Source organism: Lutra lutra, chromosome 16, assembly GCF_902655055.1.
Source record: "Lutra lutra chromosome 16, mLutLut1.2, whole genome shotgun sequence".
Taxonomy (NCBI): Eukaryota; Metazoa; Chordata; class Mammalia; order Carnivora; family Mustelidae; genus Lutra; species Lutra lutra.
The window spans coordinates 42,604,015-42,624,402 of record NC_062293.1 but is presented as its reverse complement, the minus strand read 5'-3'; the positions used below and the strand labels follow the sequence as shown (position 1 = coordinate 42,624,402).

At 49.8% G+C, this 20,388-nt stretch overlaps 2 protein-coding genes across 2 annotated transcripts; both read left to right on the top strand.

Annotated features, from left to right (window-relative positions):
• Window positions 1–577: 577 nt before the first annotated feature.
• ALDOC (aldolase, fructose-bisphosphate C) lies at window positions 578–4,263 on the top strand. The gene is made up of 9 exons (XM_047706794.1): window positions 578–748; window positions 1,825–1,946; window positions 2,039–2,250; window positions 2,376–2,430; window positions 2,523–2,683; window positions 2,806–2,889; window positions 3,114–3,288; window positions 3,414–3,613; window positions 3,762–4,263. The coding sequence occupies exons 2-9, from the start codon at window positions 1,835–1,837 to the stop codon at window positions 3,855–3,857; spliced, it is 1,095 nt and encodes a 364-aa protein (XP_047562750.1). The 5' UTR covers window positions 578–748; window positions 1,825–1,834; the 3' UTR covers window positions 3,858–4,263.
• A 3,011-nt stretch (window positions 4,264–7,274) lies between these two features.
• PIGS (phosphatidylinositol glycan anchor biosynthesis class S) lies at window positions 7,275–19,582 on the top strand. The gene is made up of 12 exons (XM_047706793.1): window positions 7,275–7,344; window positions 7,629–7,768; window positions 7,856–7,967; window positions 11,267–11,356; window positions 11,615–11,706; window positions 13,143–13,350; window positions 13,611–13,753; window positions 14,649–14,763; window positions 16,099–16,244; window positions 16,805–16,905; window positions 17,933–18,143; window positions 18,486–19,582. Exons 1-12 carry the CDS (start codon window positions 7,311–7,313, stop codon window positions 18,759–18,761), a joined length of 1,668 nt encoding a protein of 555 aa, XP_047562749.1. The 5' UTR covers window positions 7,275–7,310; the 3' UTR covers window positions 18,762–19,582.
• The last annotated feature ends 806 nt before the right edge of the window (window positions 19,583–20,388 follow it).

Here is a 20,388-nt window from a genome sequence, read left to right as displayed (position 1 = left end):
TGAATCCTGTGTTTTGGGTGTGGGGGATGGATGAGGTTAGAGAACCTTGTTGGCTCTCCTGCCTGGGCTCCCTCCATACCACCCTCCCCCTGCATCCAGAGCCAAAGGCTCCTCCTCCCTTCTCTTGCTTCCTCAAACACTCTGGGCACTGGACTGCTTGTTCCCTGGCTCTTAGCCTGGGGGTGGGACAGACAAGGATTCATTCTCTTACCTTCTCCATCCCCCCTCTAGGCTAGGTCCTAAATAAGAGGGTGAGGACAGAGAAACTCATTCCTACTCTCTGCCCCGGACTACCACACTTTGTTCGTGCCTCTCCTTACCCCACCAGTTGCAACTACTTAGGTGACTCTCCTTCATCAGACCAGGCTCAGTCTCCTGCATCCAGCCCAGTGCCCGGCACATGGTAAAAGCGATTGTGGCAGAAAGGAGGGCAAGGCCAGTTCTTGCCTCCGGGGAACCCAGTGGTAGGGAGGTGGGAGTGGGACTACAGCCTCCTGGAAGCCGGCGGGGTAGTCACTCCACCTCGTGGCCCCGCCTCAGTGGGCGTGGCTCTGTCGGGTCACCAGTCCGGGGAGGGGGCGTGGCCAAGGCGGGGATGTGCCCTCCCCTCGGGGGAGTCACGTAGCTCTGCGGCATCCGCAGCCTCATTTACAGGAGCCTGAGCTTCAGGCGCAGCTGTTGCGGAATTGAATCCGCGCCCTTCCTGTGGCTGCCACCGCTAACTCGCTGCGCACCTTGCTGCACACAGGTGAGGTAATCCGGCGAGGCAAGAGCTGCTCAGCTCTCTCCTTCCTCTCCCTGACTCTTCCCTCTTTCACCCTTGCCCTACTCCCGGGGGTCCTTGAATGTGCCTTCTCGGTTCTCTTCTTAATCCTCTCTCCTTTCTGTCCACTCGGAAACCCTATGGTTCAGCCTCTCCCACAGGACCCCTTCCTCTTAGCTCTCATGCCCGGACCTCAGCTTTTCTAATCCCAAGTCTTCCTCTGCCTACAGAATTTTTCCTGGGGGTCAGCCTCTCCCAACCATCCCATTTTCATCTCAGCCTACTCCCTCTTCTAGGCTAAGTTCCTGGTCCAGTTGTCTTGCCTACTCTCTCCCCTGGTTTAGGTCTTTCCCTTGGCTAGTTAGCCTGTCTCCCTGTCACCTCCCCACAGATCTCCCTGCTCCATCCTCCTTTTCTCAGGCCCTTTGCTCACTCCTTTCAACCCTGGTCCTTTGCTCCCATCTGGTTACAAAGGCAGTCAGATTTGGGGTATGGAAAAGAAGAGGTTACAGAAGCCTATGGCAGTTGTGTATGCCACTCCTGCTCCCCACTTGTCACCCACTTTTCCTCCAGAACCCGAGGGAAGAGGATGATAGGTACTTTTGCTTCATTCTGAAGCCTTGGAAGTAAGTATGCTTTTCCTAGGGGTCTTGCCAAAGATGATAAAATGGAAGTTGCAAAGGCCAGGGCTTATGTCCTACCTGAAGGGGCCAGATTCAATGAAAGGACTGGATCTTTGTTTGGGCAGTAGTTTCACAAGAAGACCTGTAGCTTCGGGCAGTTCACCTTCCCACCCCCACCCTGCATCTTTCCCCAGGGCTGGGAAGGGTGCCCACCAGGGACAAAAGGAGATGTGGGAACTGGGGCCCTAAGCCTGCTAGCTGTCAGAGGGATTGGTGCCACTGTCTTGCCCAGGACCCACGCCAAGGACTATGGCCTTGTTCCTAGCTCTATGCTTGTTGGGAGGTGGGGGAGGCCATTTGGCCCCCATGTGGCCAGGAGAGGAAGCAGAGGAAGTCGTAGGTCGGATCCAGCTTTTATATCTTGTCTCTACTCCACAGAGCTGTCACCATGCCCCACTCATACCCAGCCCTTTCTGCTGAGCAGAAAAAGGAGTTGTCTGACATTGCGCTCAGGATTGTGGCCCCAGGCAAAGGCATTCTGGCCGCAGATGAGTCTGTAGGTAGGTGGGGACCTGTGGCTAGGTGGGGTGGGGTAGAGATGGCCAGAGAGCCCTGGGAATGAGCTGGCTACCCCTCTTTTTTTCGCCTCCAGGCAGCATGGCCAAGCGGCTGAGCCAAATTGGTGTGGAGAACACAGAGGAAAACCGCCGGTTGTACCGCCAGGTCCTGTTCAGTGCTGATGACCGTGTGAAGAAGTGCATCGGCGGGGTCATCTTCTTCCATGAGACACTCTACCAGAAAGACGATAATGGTGTTCCCTTCGTTCGTACCATTCAGGATAAAGGCATTGTCGTGGGGATCAAGGTGCAGCCACTGGCCCTTGATGGGGGCCGAACATGGAAATGGAAATAGATATGTGTGTGTGTGTGTGTGTTGACAAGGGGAATCCTGCCGGGGTTCAGCCCTCTGCCTGTGTGTTTCCCCTACAGGTTGACAAGGGCGTAGTGCCTCTAGCAGGGACTGACGGAGAAACCACCACTCAAGGTACAGGATGGGTGGGTGAAGACCACAGGGTTGTTGGATGGTTGATGCTGGCAAAGAAGGGCAGAGTGATGAGGCTGGCACTATGCCTGCAGGGCTGGATGGGCTCTCGGAACGCTGTGCCCAATACAAGAAGGATGGCGCCGACTTTGCCAAGTGGCGTTGCGTGCTGAAAATCAGTGAGCGCACACCCTCAGCACTTGCCATTCTAGAAAATGCCAACGTGCTGGCCCGCTACGCCAGCATCTGCCAGCAGGTATGTGTGTGTGTGTGTAAGGGGCTTAGGTGGGTGCCCTGTGCCTAGTGGGGAGAGGGGTACAAGGGCTTTCTCCCCTCCCACCTGCTGCCCCGCCCAAGCTACTCTGCTCTTAACTGCAGAATGGCATTGTGCCTATTGTGGAGCCTGAAATCCTGCCAGATGGAGACCACGACCTCAAACGTTGTCAGTATGTTACCGAGAAGGTGAGTCCGCAGCTGCACACAGACACATAGTGCAAGGACGGCCTGACGGGGGAGCCTGTTCCCCATAGTCCCTGGCTCAGATGCAGGCACTCACCCCAAGCACTCTTTACACTGTCCCAGAACACACCTGTGAGTTTGAGCCTATACTGACCCTCACAGTCATGCCCACCTTCCCCTAAAAAAGGGGCCTCCTCTGATCTTAGTAAGCCTCCTCTGATCTCTAGGTCTTGGCTGCTGTGTACAAGGCCCTGAGTGACCATCACGTGTACCTGGAGGGGACCCTGCTCAAGCCCAACATGGTGACCCCTGGCCATGCCTGTCCCATTAAATATAGCCCAGAGGAGATCGCCATGGCAACTGTCACTGCCCTGCGTCGCACTGTGCCCCCAGCTGTCCCAGGTACTACCCTGCTTCCTAACTTGCTCCTGTCCCTAAGACCCATTCTCAGGTTCTTGTGGCCTTCATGGGTCCCGTGCCCTGGAAAAATAGGGGCTTGACCAACCAGTTTGTCTTCTCTACCCTAGGAGTGACTTTCCTATCTGGGGGTCAGAGTGAAGAGGAGGCATCGCTCAACCTCAATGCTATCAACCGCTGCCCCCTTCCTCGGCCCTGGGCCCTCACCTTTTCCTATGGGCGTGCCCTTCAGGCCTCTGCCCTCAATGCCTGGAGAGGGCAACAAGACAATGCTGGGGCTGCCACTGAGGAGTTCATCAAGCGGGCTGAGGTAGGGAGGTAGAGATGGTGGTTGTGGGAGAGGATATGGTTAGGCAGGAGGGCAGCACCCACAGACTAGAGGCTGGGCAGGGTTTGGCACCTGTGGGCAGTGTCAGCCCGCTTACTCCACCTCCCTCCTACCCTGCACCCTTTTGCAGGTGAATGGGCTTGCAGCCCAGGGCAAGTATGAAGGCAGCGGAGAAGACGGGGGAGCAGCAGCACAGTCCCTCTACATTGCAAACCACGCCTACTGAGTACGCATTCCACACCACAGCCCTTGGCCTGGCCACCTGCACCCTATTTTGCCTATAGTTACGGCTAGGACCAAATAGCCATGCAGAGCAGAGATGCCTCCATCTAGCACTGAGTCATCTTCCTTTTCTTGTCCTCCCCTCCCCTCTCCCACTGCTGCACCGGGACCATTGGATGGGAAAATAGTGCGCCCCTTGTGACTGAAGACAGGAGAAGTTGCTAGAAGTCAGAGCAGGATGCCTGGGTTTCCCCCTGCCTCCTTCAGCCCCCACAATTTCCTCATGATGTGGTAGCTTCTCCTTGGGCTTTCCTTGCCTGCCCTGTCTCCTGGGATCAGAAAGTAAGACACCAGACGTGACTCATGCCTTGGGTACATACCACAAAGCAAATAAATGGTAGCAAACCATGCTAATTTGTCTGTCTGTTTTACACATCAAATTCCCACCTCAATTTCTGATTTCCACTGACTTTCTCTGGGCCTTCTGCCTGTGGAGGTGGGGAGGGTAGTTTTCCTGGGTTCTAAGTTTATGAGGGAGGGGTACACGGAGTCACCAGTCCCGGCTCAGGCTCTTGCTGGTGATGTCCATGGCTGCAGTGTGGGCAGTGCAGACGGCTTCATGTTCTTCAGGGACTGCTGCCTCAGGCACTAGGGGGCAGCTGAAGGATGGAGGTAGGCGAGACTTGTACAATTCCTGAGGGCAGCTTTTTTTTTTTTTTTAAGACTTTATTTATTTATTTGACAGACAGAGATCACAAGTAGGCAGAGAGGCATGCAGAGAGAGAGAGGAGGAAGCAGGCTCCCCGCAGAGCAGAGAGCCCGATGCGGGGCTCGATTCCAGGACCCCAGGATCATGACCTGAGCGGAAGGCAGAGGCTTTAACCCACTAAGCCACCCAGGCGCCCCCTGAAGGCAGCTTTTGCACAGAGCCCAAAACAGATAAGGGGATGGGAGTCTCTCACTTGTCCTCTGCGTTGAACCCTGCTGGGGCTTGACACATTGTGCTGGGGTTGTGGGGTGGGCACTGCAGGAGCGGCACTTGGGCTCCCGCCCAACATGGAAAAGCCCCAAGTCTCAGGACCGCCAGATGAAGCAGGCTGTCTAGGAGGTTGCCAGGGGCTCTTGCCCATTCCCATTGGGATAGAAGAGGACACAGAGAAGGCTGATTTGAGGTCTGGGCAAGGGTAGACCTGTTGAGGTTTCATGCTAAACTTTGCCCACTTAGCTGGGACGTGGGGGTACATCAAACATCTGGTCTGTCTGAGGGGATGAAAAGATGAGAGAACTAGGTGTGTTCTGTGTGAACTGGGGAGGCCATGCTCTGTGTAAAGTGCTCCACCCAGCTAATTACTGCAGTATGGGGATGTAGGCTCAGTGGGACCCTGCCCTTATATTAACAAAAATAGGTAACACTTATATGGTACTTTGTTTTTTAAAAAAGTTTTATTTAGGGGCACCTGGGTGGCTCAGTCAGTTAAGTGTCTGCCTTCAGCTTGGGTCATGATCTAAGGGTCCTGGGATCAAGCCCTGAATCGGGCTCCCTGCTCCGTGGAGAGTCTGCTTCTCCCTCTCCCTCTGACCCTCCTCCACACTTGTGCATGCTCTCTCTCTCTCTGTCTCGAATAAATTTAAAAAAATAATAAGAGATTTATTTATTTAAGAGGGAGGGAAAGATTGCTTGAGCAGGGTAAGGGACAGAGATAGAGAGAATCTCAAGTAGACTCCCTGCTGAGCATGGGACTCAACACAGGGCTCGATCTATCCCACAACAACCCTGGGATCATGCCTAAGCTGAAACCAAGAGTCAGATGCTGAACCAACTGAGCCACCCAGGAATCCCCTGTTGCACTGACTATGTATTCCTGGCAGGTCAGGCCCTATTCTTTTTTTTTTTTTTTTTTTAAGATTTTATTTATTTATTTGATGGTGAGAGAGAGACAGTGAAAGAGGGAACACAAGCAGGGGGAGTGGGAGAGGGAGAAGCAGGCTTCCTGCTGAGCAGGAAGCCCGATGTGGGACTCGATCCCAGGACTCTGGGATCATGACCTGAGCTGAAGGCAGCTGCTTAACCACTGAGCCACCCAGGCGTCCCTAGGCCAGGTCCTATTCTAATCACTCTACATTCAATAACTCATTTACTACAACACTGTATAAAGCAGATACTATTACTATCCCTATTTTAATATGAGGAAACAGGCACAGAGTAGTTAATTAATTAAACTCTCGAGAGCACTCAGGTGAAGTGAAGAAGTCAGGATTTAAACCTAAGTGATCCAGAATTCTGGATCCAGGATCCAGAATCTGCTCGTGAATTTCCTAAAATTTAAGGTGAAGTATTCACTTATACGAGTTGGAAATGAATTCAAATGAATTAACAAAATACTGAATGAGCCAAATATGCTAAAAAGGTACTACTGGCTTTCCACCTCCATATTTAAGGCTTGAGGAGAGGACGCCCAGAAGAGGCGCTCTATGATATGGATAAACAGCGATGTGATCGGTGATATTTGGGTGACTCCTGTGCCAGGCTCTTTACATGAATGACCTCATTTTATTTTATTTATTTCTTTATTAAAGTTTTTTTTTTAAGATTTTTTTTTTTTTTTAAGATTTTATTTATTTGACAGAGAGCGAGAGAGCACAAGCAAGGAAAGCAGCAGAGGGAGATGAAGAAGCAGGTTCCCCACTGAGCAGGAAGCCCGATGTAAGACTGGATCCCAGCACTCTGGGATCATGACCTGAGCCGAAGGCAGATGCTTAACCTGTGAGCCACCCAGGCACCTCTTTAATTAAAGATTTTATTCCAGAGAGAGAGAGAGAGAGAGAGCACGAGCTGGGCGTGGGGGGCGGGGACGAGCAGCTGGAGAGGGAGAAGCAGGCTACCCGCTAAACAGGGAGCCCAATGTGGGGATCAATTCCAGGACACTTGGATCATGACCGGAGCCAAAGGCAGATACTTAACCAACTGAGGCACACAGGCGGCGCCTTTTATTTCTTCAAGTAATCTCTACACCCAACGTAGGGTTGGAATTTATGAGCCCTAGATCAAGCCCCCTGGGCTCTACGGATTGGGCAAGCCACACTAAGTGAGCTCATTTTAGTAAATGTATCCATTTTCCAGATGAGAAAACTGAGACTGAGAGCTGCCTGTGGTAACCCAACAGGTGTTTAAAGCCTGCAGAGTTTGCGCTCTTAATCCGTGGGACTAGGGATGTGTTCTGCAAGGAAGCGGGGGACTAACGAAGAGTTTTCGAGCAACACAGAAATCCGCGCACCTCCTCGACGGCCGTTGGCGCGGGATAGACTCCTTTCAAAAGGGCAGACCCGCTCCTTGTGGACCCCGCCCACCCTCGGCCTCTTTTCCTCCCGTCGTGGTCCCGCCCCCTCCTTGCGGGTTTCCGATTGGGGGCGGCTTGCGTAGCTCCGCCCTCGGCGTCTAGAGCAACCGGAAGCAAGCATGGCGGCTCCGGGGGAAGCTGCTACAGACCTAGGTGCGGTGGCTTTCAGGAGGGGCCCGCGGCTTGTGTATTGAGAGGGAGGAATGCGGGATTTGGGGATTGTGGTATGCAAGAGGTCCCGCGGACTGGGGGTCGGAGGGTCGTTTCAGACAAGATCCCTTTAGACTTGGGCGCGGCTCCTAGCACAGGGATTCCTACCTATGAACGCGGCCGGAGAGCCTCTGAGTGCAGGTTGCTGGGCCTCTTAAGGGTCGGGTGTGGGGCGTGCACCTAAGCCCACTTCCAGCGGCTCAAGTCGCTACCTCCGTACCCCCCAGAGGTGGTCCGAGGAAAGCGGGCGGCTCTTTTCTTCGCTGCGGTGGCCATCCTGCTGGGGTTACCGCTCTGGTGGAAGACCACGGAGACCTACCGGGCCCCGTTGCCTTACTCCCAGATCAGTGGACTGAATGCCCTGCAGGTGAGAGGGCTCGGTGGGAGAAAGCCAGGGGACAGCCCGCTGGCAAGGTGGAGACTCAGCTGTTGGCCCTGGTGCTCCTTCCCCTAGCTGCGGCTCACGGTGCCCGTCACTGTCGTGTTTACCCGAGACTCAGTGCCATTGGACGACCAGGAGAAGCTGCCCTTCACCGTTGTGCATGAGAGAGAGATCCCCCTGAAATGTGAGTTCCTGGAGAGTCAGGGCTGCCTTTCTGGTCTGAGCTCAGTCCAGAGATGGGTTAGGTAAGAGGAGCGTGGGTGTCCCTTAAAGGTAGTTAAAAACTTACTAAAGGCCCTCTCTGAATCAACAGTGTGGTTGGGTAGAAGAAAAACAACTTTATTTTTTATTTTTTTTTAAGATTTTATTTATTTATTTGACAGAGAGAGATCACAAGTAGACAGAGAGGCAGGCAGAGAGAGAGAGAGAGAAATTGGGAAGCAGGCTCCCTGCCAAGCAGAGAGCCCGATGCGGGACTCGATCCCAGGACCCTGAGATCATGACCTGAGCCGAAGGCAGCAGCCTAACCCACTGAGCCACCCAGGTGACCCGAAAAACAACTTTAAATTCAGTGTTCACCATTAAGGCAACAGTTTTATTCATAAAACAGTTATGCTACCCGATGAGAAGCAATTAATACTCATTAGGGGATAGGAGAGGAAGTGGGATGTAGCGGAAAGGACACTGGGTTTGGAATCAAGTTGGGGTTGTATACAGGCCTTCTTAAATTTAACGTGAAATAGGTTACTGAATATTAGGTACTTTTCAGTACCAGGGATTTTGGAGTGAATGAGGAATTGATGATGTTTATAAGAAATTCATAGTCCAGTAGGGGAGAAAGACACTTAGATAAAGAAATCACAATCAAAAGTATTTAAGAAACCGAGATTGCACCAAAGAAAGAGACTTTAACTGTCTGGGAGGAAAGGCAGGCAGAGAAGGTTTTGAGAATGTCATTTTTAAGCCGGATTTTTAAAGGATGTGCAGGAATTCAGGTTAAATGGGGGAAGGGAAGACGGGAACAGCATGAGCCAGTAATAATAATCTCTAATATTAGTTGTTCATTATATGCCAGAAACTACGTAAAGGACTTTACATGTGCTGCCTCATTTAATCCTCTCTTAACATTATGATCTCCATTTTATAAATGAAGAAACAGACTTAAGAGATTTTGATTTGTTCAGGATCACACAGCTAGCTAGTAAGAGGTGGAACTGGGATTTAAATCCAGGCCTGACTGATTCCGGTGTTCTGGCTTTTCACCAACAAACTCTACTGCTTCCCCTGTAGAAGCATGGAGGGGTGAATCAACGTTTTGGGGGAATCTGTGAGAAGTTTTACTTTTCTGAAGTGTGAAGTGAAAGTTTAGGAGTGACTGGATGTGTAGGCCAAGTCCAGACCGTGACATTCCTGTATGCCGTTTACTGTCTAGCTTTTTAACCTTGGTAATACACATTTTAAAAAAAATCATATTTCATGGGACCCCTGGGTGATTCAGGTGGTTAAGTGTCTGTCTGACTTTTGATCTCCACTTGGGTCTTGATCTCAGGGTTGTGAGTTAAGCTCCGTGTTGGACTCCACATTGGGGAGGGAGCTTACATTTAAAAAAAATTTTTAAAAAATCATATTTCATACAGTTCGAGCTAATATAAACACACATAGTTTTTGTTTCTCAAAACAAGAATGGATCATACCTCACCTGTTAGTTTAAACATGATTGTTATCAATTTGTTGTGGAATTCTTCGTATTTAGTGACATGCCATTCCGTAATAGGGACGTATTGTGGAGTAGGATAGTGGAATGGCCGAGAGTATGGAATTTGGTGTAAGAGAGCTGGATAAAACCTTGGTTCTGCTACTTATTTGTGTGAATTTGGGTGAGGTTGTTAACCTCTCTAAATCTTGGTTTTCTCATCTGTTAGATAGGAATAGTAATAGGTTTGTTCATTTATTCAACAAATATTTATTGAGTATCTATATCAGATACTGTTGTAGTTGCTGGAGATACAGCAAACAAAATAGGCAAAATACAGTGAACAAAATAGATGAAAAAGAGAAGAGACATAGGAAGATAAATGTTTGTTTGATGGCTCAGTCAGTAGAGTATGACTCTGAATCCAACTCCAGGTTGGATGTAGAGATTATTTAAAATAAAATCTTAAATAAATAAATGTATGTTGGGTGGCGACAGGAGAAAAATAGTTCAGGACAGGGATAGGGCAGTTTTCTTGGGGGATAAGGAGATCATTGCTGTTTTAGAAGCACGGCCAGGGAAGGCAGCATTTGAAAACAAGACTTCCAAATGAAGACCTAAGAAGAGATAAAGGAGTAAACTGTATAGATATCTGGGAGAAGAACATTTTTGGTAGAGGGATAAGCAAGTATAAGGTCCTCAAGTAGGAGCAGAAATGGTGCCTTTGCAGAACAGTGAGAATCCCATTGTGGTGAGAGGGAGGTGAATGAGGGAAAGAGTAAGAGAAGATGACATAAGACCAGAGTGAGGGCAGAGGGGGCAGAGGAGGCTAGACTCACATACAGCTTTTATTCTGGGTGAGAAGGGAAGCCATTGAAGGATTTTGTTTTGTTTCCTTTTGTTTTTTTTCAGGATTTTATTTTTAACTAATCTCTACCCCCAACGTGGGGTTGGAACTCACAACCCCAAGATCAAGAGTTGCACACAGGGATGCGTGGGTGGCTCAGTTGGTTAAGCGTCTGCCTTTGGCTCAGGTCATGATTCCACAGTCCTAGGATGGAGTCCTGCATCGGGCTCTGTGCTCAACAGGGAGCCTGACTCTCCCTCTGCCTGCCACTCCCCCTGCTTGTGCACGCTCTCTCTGTCTCTCCCTCTCCCTCTGTCAAATAAATAAAATATTAAAAAAAAAAAAAAGAGATAGCAAGAGCAGGAACAAAAGCAAGGGGAGTGGGAGAGGGAAAGCAGGCTTCCTTTGAAGCAGGGAGCCCAATGTGGGGCTTGATCCTATGACCCTAAGATCATGACCTGAGCCAAAATCAAGAGTCAGATCCTTAACTGACTGAGGCACCCAGGCTCCCCTTATTACTAATTTTAATGGAACTACATTTAGTGTTTTGTCATTAAGTGTGCATCTTCTCTGTATCAAGAACATTCATTGAATTTAATTATTTTGAGGCATATTGAAGTGATCATTGGTTTTTCTCCTTTCACCTGTTAGTAGAGTGAATATTGTAATAGATTTCCCCTTGGGAGGGTTGATGGTAGGATGGTAGAATGGTTGATAGTAGGATGTCCATAGGCAGAGGCAAGAGCTAGTTAGGGGAAGGAGGTGGGGTGTCCTGTATTTGATACCATCTGTGTAGAAATCATTAGAATTGGCTGCAGCTTCTTGGTTTTTCTTTGCAAACAATATTCTTGCTGTCCTGAGACACTGGACAGTGTGAGGGCTAGGAAGGAGGACAGAGGTCTGTACTTAGTCTTCTTACCTTGCTTCTTCCTTTTCCTCTCAGACAAAATGAAAATCAAATGCCGTTTCCAGAAGGCCTATCGAAGGGCTCTGGAGCACGAGGAGGAGGCCCTGTCCCTGGGCAGTATGCAAGGTACCCGAAGGGGTGATTATGCTAGTTTAACATGAAGCCCTCTTTTTCCTCTTCCGATCTCTTGTCTTAACTTCAGAATCTCTGGGGAAGCTGGGAATGAGATACTGTGTGTTTCAGCCTGGGCCACGGGGGGCTGAGCCTGGCCACAGTGCCAGCCAGGTGTGAGCAGGAGGTGGAAAGCTCAGGCCCTCTGTAGGGGGCTAGAGGGAAAGGGAATGGTGTTTTTGCTTCTGGTGCACCTCCTGCTTTTGTCCCCAGAGGCAGAAACCATGTTAGCTGAGCCGCAGGAGCAAGCAGAGGGCTCCCTGACTGTGTACGTGATCTCTGAAAACTCCTCGCTTCTGCCCCAGGTAGGGTGAGCAGAGAGGCTGCGGACTTGCCTTATCCGATCAGCTCATTCTCTCATTCTCTCCTAGGTCACCTCCCCACATTGCTGGCATTTGCTCCAGAAAACTCTTTAACAAATAGTTTTTTTAAAGAATGAAAATAGGAAAAAACATAGAATGCAAATAGGGATTTTTTCATTGACCTTTCTTTCTAAAGCCCGGACCAAGGTCCGATGACCATTTAAAGTGGAAAAAAAAAATCAGGATGAAAAAGAAAAGAAGCTTGTTTGAATGGGTTGTGATAGGAATACGGGCGACGCATTGACCTTTTCACTTGACGACAAGAGGCTCAGTGGGAGCTATATCACGTACTGTTTTCTTTTACAATTTGTGATGAAATATGTAATTCTTTTTTTTTTTTTTTTAAAGATTTTATTTATTTGACAGAGAGAGAGAGATCACAAGTAGGCAGAGAGGCAGGCAGAAGTGGAGGGGGAAGCAGGCTCCCGGCCCAGCAGAGAGCCGGATGCAGAGCTTGATCCCAGGACCCTGAGTTCACAACCCGAGTTGAAAGCAGAGGCTTAACGCACTTAGCCACCCAGGTGCCCCCAAATTTAATTCTTATAAAAAGATGAAAAAATTTTAATGACCACCCATGTACCCAACCCCAGCTTGCAAACTACAGTCTAGCTGTATAGCTGAACTCATGCATCTCCATGGTTCTACGCAGACCTGCTCCCTTTTGCCCAGGGTGACCATATTTTGTGTGTGTCATTTTCTTACTTTTCTTTCAAGTTTTATCATATGCTTTGTATCTCACTAAGCAACATACACAGTTTTACAAACTTTTGAACTTCATATTAATACCCCACATGTTCTTCTGGAACTTTCATTTTGTTCCACATTTATGTTTGAGAGAATCATCTGTGATAATCAATGTGCAGTTGAGTCTAATTTGTTCATTTTTTAATATGTTTCATTATTGAAACATAACCACACAAGTTATCCATCCTGTTGCTGATGGGCAGTTGGATTGTCTTCTGGTTTTTGACTCTTAGCATTTCTAAGAGTGCTAAGAATTTCTAAGAATGCTATTGTGAGCGTTCCGGGGCTTGCCTCTTTGCCACGTGCTGTCTACTTATATCAGACTTTCCAGGTGTGTGTTTATTCTACTGTCTGTGTTCAGCATGGCATCTCCTACTAGTTTCCAGCCTGTGAAGATTTAGATCACGCCTGGGACTTAAGTCTGCTGGGAAGGCTAAGGGAACAGAAATGAATGAAAACATTCATGCACACTGATTGGTCAGAGGTGCTGAGATAGGTGTTCACTATGAATCTAGAGGGAGGGGTAGGCCTGTTGGTCAGTGGCAAAAAGTCAGATTCTCTGAGACAGGAGCCAGCATGCTCTCTGCTTTCTTCCCTGAGCCCTCAACGTTCTGTCCCTTGGTGGCCTCTCACAGGACATCATGAGCTACATCGGGCCTGAGAGGACAGCAGTTGTGCGAGGGATCACGCACCGGGAGGCCTTTCACATCGTGGGCCGCCGCGTAATCCAAGTAGCACAGGCCATGTCTTTGACCGAGGACGTGCTCGCGGCAGCCCTGGCTGACCACCTTCCAGAGGACAAGTGGAGCGCTGATAAGAGGCGGCCTCTCAAGTCCAGCTTGGGTAGGGTGACGGGGCTTTGCTGTGAGAAGGGACAGGGAAATGAATGATGCGGAGGTGATGGGGCGGAAGGGGAATCTGCACGCCGACTCGTCACTCCTTTCTTCTTTGGTTTCATGTTTTTAAAGCACTTAGTGTCCCCCTCCCAGTTTTATCCTCCCTTGGGTTCCCTGATGGCCACCAACCCCATCCCGGAGGAGAAACAAGTTCAGCTCAGTGCAGGGTATGGCTGCTTCTGGCTTCCCTGACTCTTGTTTTTCTAGGCTATGAGATCACCTTCAGTTTACTCAACCCAGACCCCAAGTCCCATGACGTCCACTGGGACATCGAGGGGGCCGTCCGGCGTTATGTGCAGCCCTTCCTGAGTGCCCTCAGTGCTGCGGGCAACTTCTCTGTGGACTCTCAGGTGAGATTGGGAGCAAGCTGGGGAGTCCCTTCCCTGACCACACCCCAGAGTCTTCCATATTGTTTTCAAGTGGAGTCTGTTCTCCCAGTTCTTAGAGCTCGCTGATTTGCTAGGAATTGCCTGCGTGTGTATATGACTCTAGAGTCTGCTTTCCCACCGTGGTGTCCAGCTCGGGGACTTTTGTGAAGGTTTGTTTAAAAAAACAACCTTCCTTACAGCCCCCTTTAGAACCATATTCACCCACTTGTGCCATCCTTAAGGAATTTATTTTAAAAATAAAACTTCCCAAAATATGTTAATGTAGTAGCAGCGAAGATGGCAAGAATGTAGCTTCCTACGTGTGAAGAATGTATCACACAGTGTCCTTTTAGGGAAAATGTGGGAGACATTTTTCTCAGGTCTTGCTAGTGGGAGTACTTCTGAATCACTGACTTGAGTTGATCTTGCGGATACTGAATTAGGCTCTTCTTGTTTCCCTCTTTGTTTTAGAAAGCCTGGTTAAAAAAAAAATGCAGTTTCAAAGCATGTATTTACTGTATTAACTTTACCCTGGGCTTTGTTCTCCCTGCCCCGCCCCCCCACCACACCTATTTTTCTCTCAGCTCAGATTTTGTCTCTTACATTTTGTCCTGTCCTCATTGTATCTTTTTTTTTTTTTTTTTTTTAAGATTTTATTTACTTATTTGACAGAGAGAGAGATCACAAGTAGGCAGAGAGAGATTCGGGGCTCGATCCCAGGATCCTGAGATCATGACCTGAGCTGAAGGCAGAGGCTTAAGCCACTGAGCCACTCAGGTGCCCCTCACTGTATCTTTTTAAGGAACTTCAGATCCTTTTTGGGACAACGTGGAGCATGAATCAATACACAAAATAATGTTCTTTCTTTGCTTTACAGATTCTTTACTATGCAGTGTTGGGGGTAAACCCCCGCTTTGACCCGGCTTCCTCCAGCTACTACTTGGCTGCACACAGCCTCCCCCATGTCATCAACCCAGTGGAGTCCCGGCTGGGTGAGCTGAAGACGAGGGTCTATCTGCCAGGCTGGGGAGGGACCCTGAAGGCTCAGGGTGGGGTTGGAGGCTGGTAGTATATCGTTCTGGTTCCCAGGTTGGGTGGTCTGAGGACATCAAGGAAGTGTTGGGCATTTAGGCTCCTTTTTCATGATACTCATGAAACTTATATCCAGAAACATTTTTTTAAAAAAGATTTTATTTATTTATTTGACAGAGAGAGATCACAGGCAGGCAGAGAGAGACGGGGGGAAGCAGGCTCCCTGCTGAGCAGAGAGCCTGATGTGGGGCTCATCCCAGGACCCTGAGATCATGACCTGAGCTGAAGGCAGAGGCTTAACCCACTGAGCCACCCAGGCACCCCCAGAAACATTTATTAAACATGACTCCCAGTGCTTTTTATAAAGACATGGTAGGCTGCATCTCCCTCCATGCAAGTCATCCAGGAAAGATACGGTCACGCATATAGGAAAGATAACAGCAAAAACGTGAAGGCAGAATTTGGAAGGTTCTGCTGATCGAGGTTTGAAGCTGGGATTCTAGACTTTAAGTGTGAGGGTGGTACCTATGAAGAAGAGATGACCACAAGCTGTAATATAAGGAAACCAAAGTTAGTATATCACTCGTTGTGGGATTTCAGTGTGGACCATGATATGGGAGGGACTACAGGTGATCCCTCCCTCCCTCTCTCCTTCCCTCCCTCTCCTCTCTCCTCCCTCCCTCCCTCTCTCTCTCCCTCCAGCAGCGTTGAGTACAGAGATAGAAGGGCTTTCCAGGCAAGGAAAACTCTGAGCTTAGATGTAGAAGAGGCAGAAAAGATAGGCATTCAGAAAGCTCAGAGAAGTTTAGTGTAGAGGAATTGTGAGGGAGTGACTGATGTAAAGCTGGCAAGGCGGGCTGGTGCCAGATCATAAGGCCCATGGTAAGTAGCTTGATCCTTTACCTGGTGTGAATGACTAGTTATTGAAGGATTAAGAGGGAATTGACATGAGGTCATATTTATACTTAAGTATAAAATGGGCTTTAGTTATATGGGTGTGATGGGGCAATGCCCAAGATGGTGGTCTTAGATAGTGAAGGGGGCCTGTTAGAGACAGGGAGATTCCAGGGGCCTTTGAGGGGCTAAGAACTCTACGTGTATGTGGCACATCTTGGGAGAATGTTCAGAGGACGTCCTTGACCGCAGAAACCCAGGACTGGAGGTTATCCTGGTGATTATCAGCTGGGGAAAATGAGGCCCAGAGTGAGTGACCAGAAAGTTAGAGGCTGACCTGGAACTGAGTTCTAGACCCAGTCGGTTTTGGAAATCTGACTAACCTTCTCTTTGTACCGCAGGATCCAGCGCTGCCTCCCTTTACCCAGTGCTCAACTTTCTGCTCTATGTACCCGAGCTTGCCCACTCCCCGCTGTACATTCAGGACAAGGATGGGGCTCCAGTGGCCACCAACGCCTTCCACAGTCCCCGCTGGGGTGGCATTATGGTAATGGTCCTAGAGCCCCAGCTTTAGGGACAGACACATGTTCCCTGAGACTGTTCCTTCTGTTATTCCTCTGGTGTCCTCCATGGCCCAGCCTGTGGGAGGGGCAGCACCAAGTAGGTCAGGGTGCTGTGAGCTCATCCTCTCCCCTGCCAGCCCCACAGCTTCTTATTTCTGTCACTGTTTTCTATAATACGACCCTTTTGCATGTAGTGGTTTGCACTCACTGAGGACTTCTCTGTGTGTCCATCTTAGATCTTGGCCCTGTTTATGGCAATCTTGCAAGGCTGGGGACTTTGTTTCTCCGGTTAGACTAGGAGTTTCTCATAGGAACTCTTAAAATGGAATAAAAAATATTTTTTACAGGACTTTTGAAGGGATAATGGAGATAATTTATGAAAAGCTCCTAATAGGTTTTCAAAAAAATATTAGCTAGACCATCAGGTTTATAATTTCTAGAGACCTTAAGGTCTTCTTTTTTTTCCCCGGCCTCCAGAGCGTCTAGGGCAGAGCCGTGAACCATCTGGGTGTAGTCCTGAGGCAATCTCCTTTCCCCCCCGCAGGTGTACAATGTGGACCCCAAAGCCTACAATGGCTCAGAGCTGCCAGTGAGGGTTGAGGTGGACATGGTGCGAGTGATGGAGGTGTTCCTGGCCCAGTTGCGGTGAGGTCCTGGCTGATGCGCCTGGGGATGTGGCCACTGAGTCTGACCCCAGCCTCCCCAGCTGAGTAGAACGACATCTCACCCGGCAGGGATACCTCCCCTGTGCCTACAGCTGCAGGGAAACCAAGCAAGCTTTCTAAGGATCACCTTCTCCTTCTCCTAAGAAGGAGTAGTTGCTGACAAACTGTTTGAGAAAAAAACAAACTCCCGAACGTCAGGTCCCTGGGGTATGATTAGGGGTGCTTAAGGAAAGAGCTACGAGTTCTGATGCTAACCGGTATGTTGGTAGTGGCTGCCTAATGCCCTGTGCTGAGGATTCTAGGGCTGTGCCTGGGACGATCAGGAAAGAGGATTCTGATTGATTAGCAATGTCTGCCCTGGGTGCGGGATTAGAGAGGCACCTGTTTATCAGAAGTGGTGCTGGATCGGGGCGCCCAGGTGGCTCAGTCGGGTGGGCGGCTGACTCTTGGTTTTGGCTCAGGTCACGATCTCTGGGTCGTGGGATCAAGCCCTGCATTGGGCTCCACACTCAGCATGGAGTCTGCTTGTCTCTCTTCCTCTGCTCCTCCCCTGCTTGCTCACACACACACACACACACACACACACTCACTCTCTCTCTCTCTCTCTCTCTCTTAAATAGATGAATAAAATCTTTAAAAAAACAACAAAAAAAGAAGTGGTCCTGGATCATCCCCTTAACTAAAGGCTCAGTGGTCCCATTTGTCCAAAGAGAGGGGAAGAAGGATGAGGGGATTAAGCTAGGTATTACCAGAAATCTTGTCACCATGGGACCTTTTTTCAAACAAGATCTTAGAAATCTAATCCAGAAACAGGTAAAAGCAAAAACACTGGTTAAAACGGGGCTTGAGGCTATGTTTTGCTGAATGTTGCCACTTACCTCTCCGAGACCCCAAGGCATTTCCCTATGACTTCCGTGGTTCTGAGTAAGACTGAAAATCTTTCTCATTATTCTAGGAAGCTTAGCTGTCTTCTACTCCCAGCCTTCCTGACTTCACTCTTCCTACAGGCTGCTCTTCGGGATTGGACAGCCCCAGATACCTCTGAAATGCCTGTTTTCAGGGCCCAAGAGTGAAGGGCTAACGACCTGGGAGCTCGACCGGCTGCTTTGGGCTCGGTCAGTGGAGAACGTGGCCACGGCCACCACCACTCTCACTTCCTTGGCTCAGCTTCTGGGCAAGATAAGCAACATTGTCATCAAGGATGATGTGGCATCTGAGGTGAGTGGGCAGGGGATGGATTTTGTGACAGGACCCAGAGTGGCCAGCAAGGGCCAGGGTCTGGTGTGAGACCAGAGCCAGACGAGGCCCAGGGTGTGTGTGGGCATGCATCCGGGAGTGCCCCAGGTTTCCTCTAGGGGGCAGGACACCAGATGGGGTGTGAGGTTTTAAGCTGGCACAAAAAAGATACACTGTAGCCCTTTTATACTGGTCTCCATATCCTGGGCAAACTCCAGGCAATGTGCCTTGTAGATGGCAAATACAGTAAGACCCATTCCCGCTCCTGCCCCAACACCCCTCTGGTGCCTAGGACTTAACGGTAACCCCCTGCCCACTTCCTAGGTGTACAGGGCTGTAGCTGCAGTCCAGAAAGCGGCAGAGGAGTTGGCCGCTGGGCACCTGGCCTCTGCCTTCATTGCCAGCCAGGAAGCTGTGACGTCCTCAGAGCGTGCCTTTTTTGATCCTTCGCTCCTCCACCTCCTCTATTTCCCGGATGACCAGAAGTTTGCCATCTATATCCCGCTCTTCCTGCCTATGGCGGTGCCCATCCTCCTGTCCCTGGTCAAGATCTTCCTGGAAACCCGCAAGTCCTGGAAAAAGCCTGAGAAGAGAGACTGAACAGGAGCAGAATCTCAGTAGGAAGCCTTCCTTTCTGGCCAGAATGGGAGGTGGGAGATTGAGAGGCACATAAATGGGGCCTGCCGTGAAGGACTTAGCTCCAGTAACCAAAGTTACCAAACACTCCAAGCAGGGTTCATCTTTCCTTCCCTTCCCATTCTGCTAGCTCAGGTTCCCCCCCCACAATCTTTGTGCCCTCCTCTCCCCTTCCCTCCAGAAGACGTGTCATTTTGGTCTCCTTATCTGGCTCAAACTTGAAGGCCCTTTCCTGTCTCCCTCCGGGGCAGGGGCAGTTTGTTGTGCTTCTGGCCTGTTCCTCGAAGTCCTCTTGCACTCAGAGGGAGCCTTAGGGGAAAGTCCTGGGTTGGATTCTAGCCCCCTCCCCTCCATGCTTCTCTCTAACCCCTCAGGGAGAGCCCTAGCACTGCTCTCATGGAAGGGGCCAGGTCGCCTCTGGGGCCTTCTCCTTCCCTCCCATCCCTCCTGGTTGGCTGTGCCTGTTGGGTATAGCCTGATGCTGAGCATGTGGCTGAGTTTCTCTTCACCCTTTTATGGGTTAGTGTGGTGCAGTGGGGAAGGTTCCAGACTTGGGGTCAAGCATGCCTGAATTCAGACCCTTTTTTCTGTACCTTCTGTACTTAACCTCTGGGGAGCACTGAATAAGCCACTTAATCTCCCTGAGCCTCAGTTTTTCATTTGTTCAAACAGCACTAATGATTCCTCCCTTACAAGGTGGTTATGAGGATTAAATGTGATAAGCATATGAAAGTGTCAGGTCTATTTTAGGCTCTCAATAAACATTGGTCGAATGTTAATTGGAATGATACGAAGTACGAGCATACCTTTCATTCTTCATTTGTGTCCAAGTAATGGTTTCCTGCCAACTGTCCTGGGTGCCTGGGCCCACCTTGCTTCTACCTGGCCATGTGCCCTAGAGAGAGGCCCCGCTTCCCTGCCCTGGAGGGCCCTGTGGTGGCAAGTCGCCTAGGCTGTTGTCCCTTAGCACGTACAAGGTTGCCCAACAAAGCTGTTAGCATCTACTTCTGCCTTTTTCGCAGGGGGTCTGGGAGGGAATAGCTTGTACCAGTGTAAGCCTTTAAATACAAACATTCATAAATTCATAAAAAGAATATATTAAGCACCGTTGTAACTGCTAGGTATTATAAGAGAACAAAGACAGCATCTCTGCTTCCACGGAACTGATCTTTTAGTGGGGAGAGTCAATGAACAAAAACTAATTTCAGATCCTGCATTAGAAGGAAAAAATAGGCTGATCAGATGGGGACCTGCGGCTAGTGCTTTAGATTGGGTGTTGGTGGGGGAGGGGAGCTTTGAGCAGGTGACATTCGAACTAAGACCAGAAGAGGAAGCCATCTGGGGGAAGAGCATCCCAGGCAAAGATCCTGAGGCGGGAACTCGCTTGAGGGGCAGATGGCAGGACAGAGTGGCGGGAGCGCAGCGAGTATGGAGAGGTAGACAGGACTCCTAGTACCTAGTGAAAAAGTGAATGAAGCCCAAGGCGAGGCCCCGCCCAGCCCCGGGGGAGTGATCCCAGGTTGGTGCGGACCGGCCTTTGGGCGGGGTGGGCGGGGCCCAGAGCTGGCCCACCCCTGGGGGCGGGGCGGTA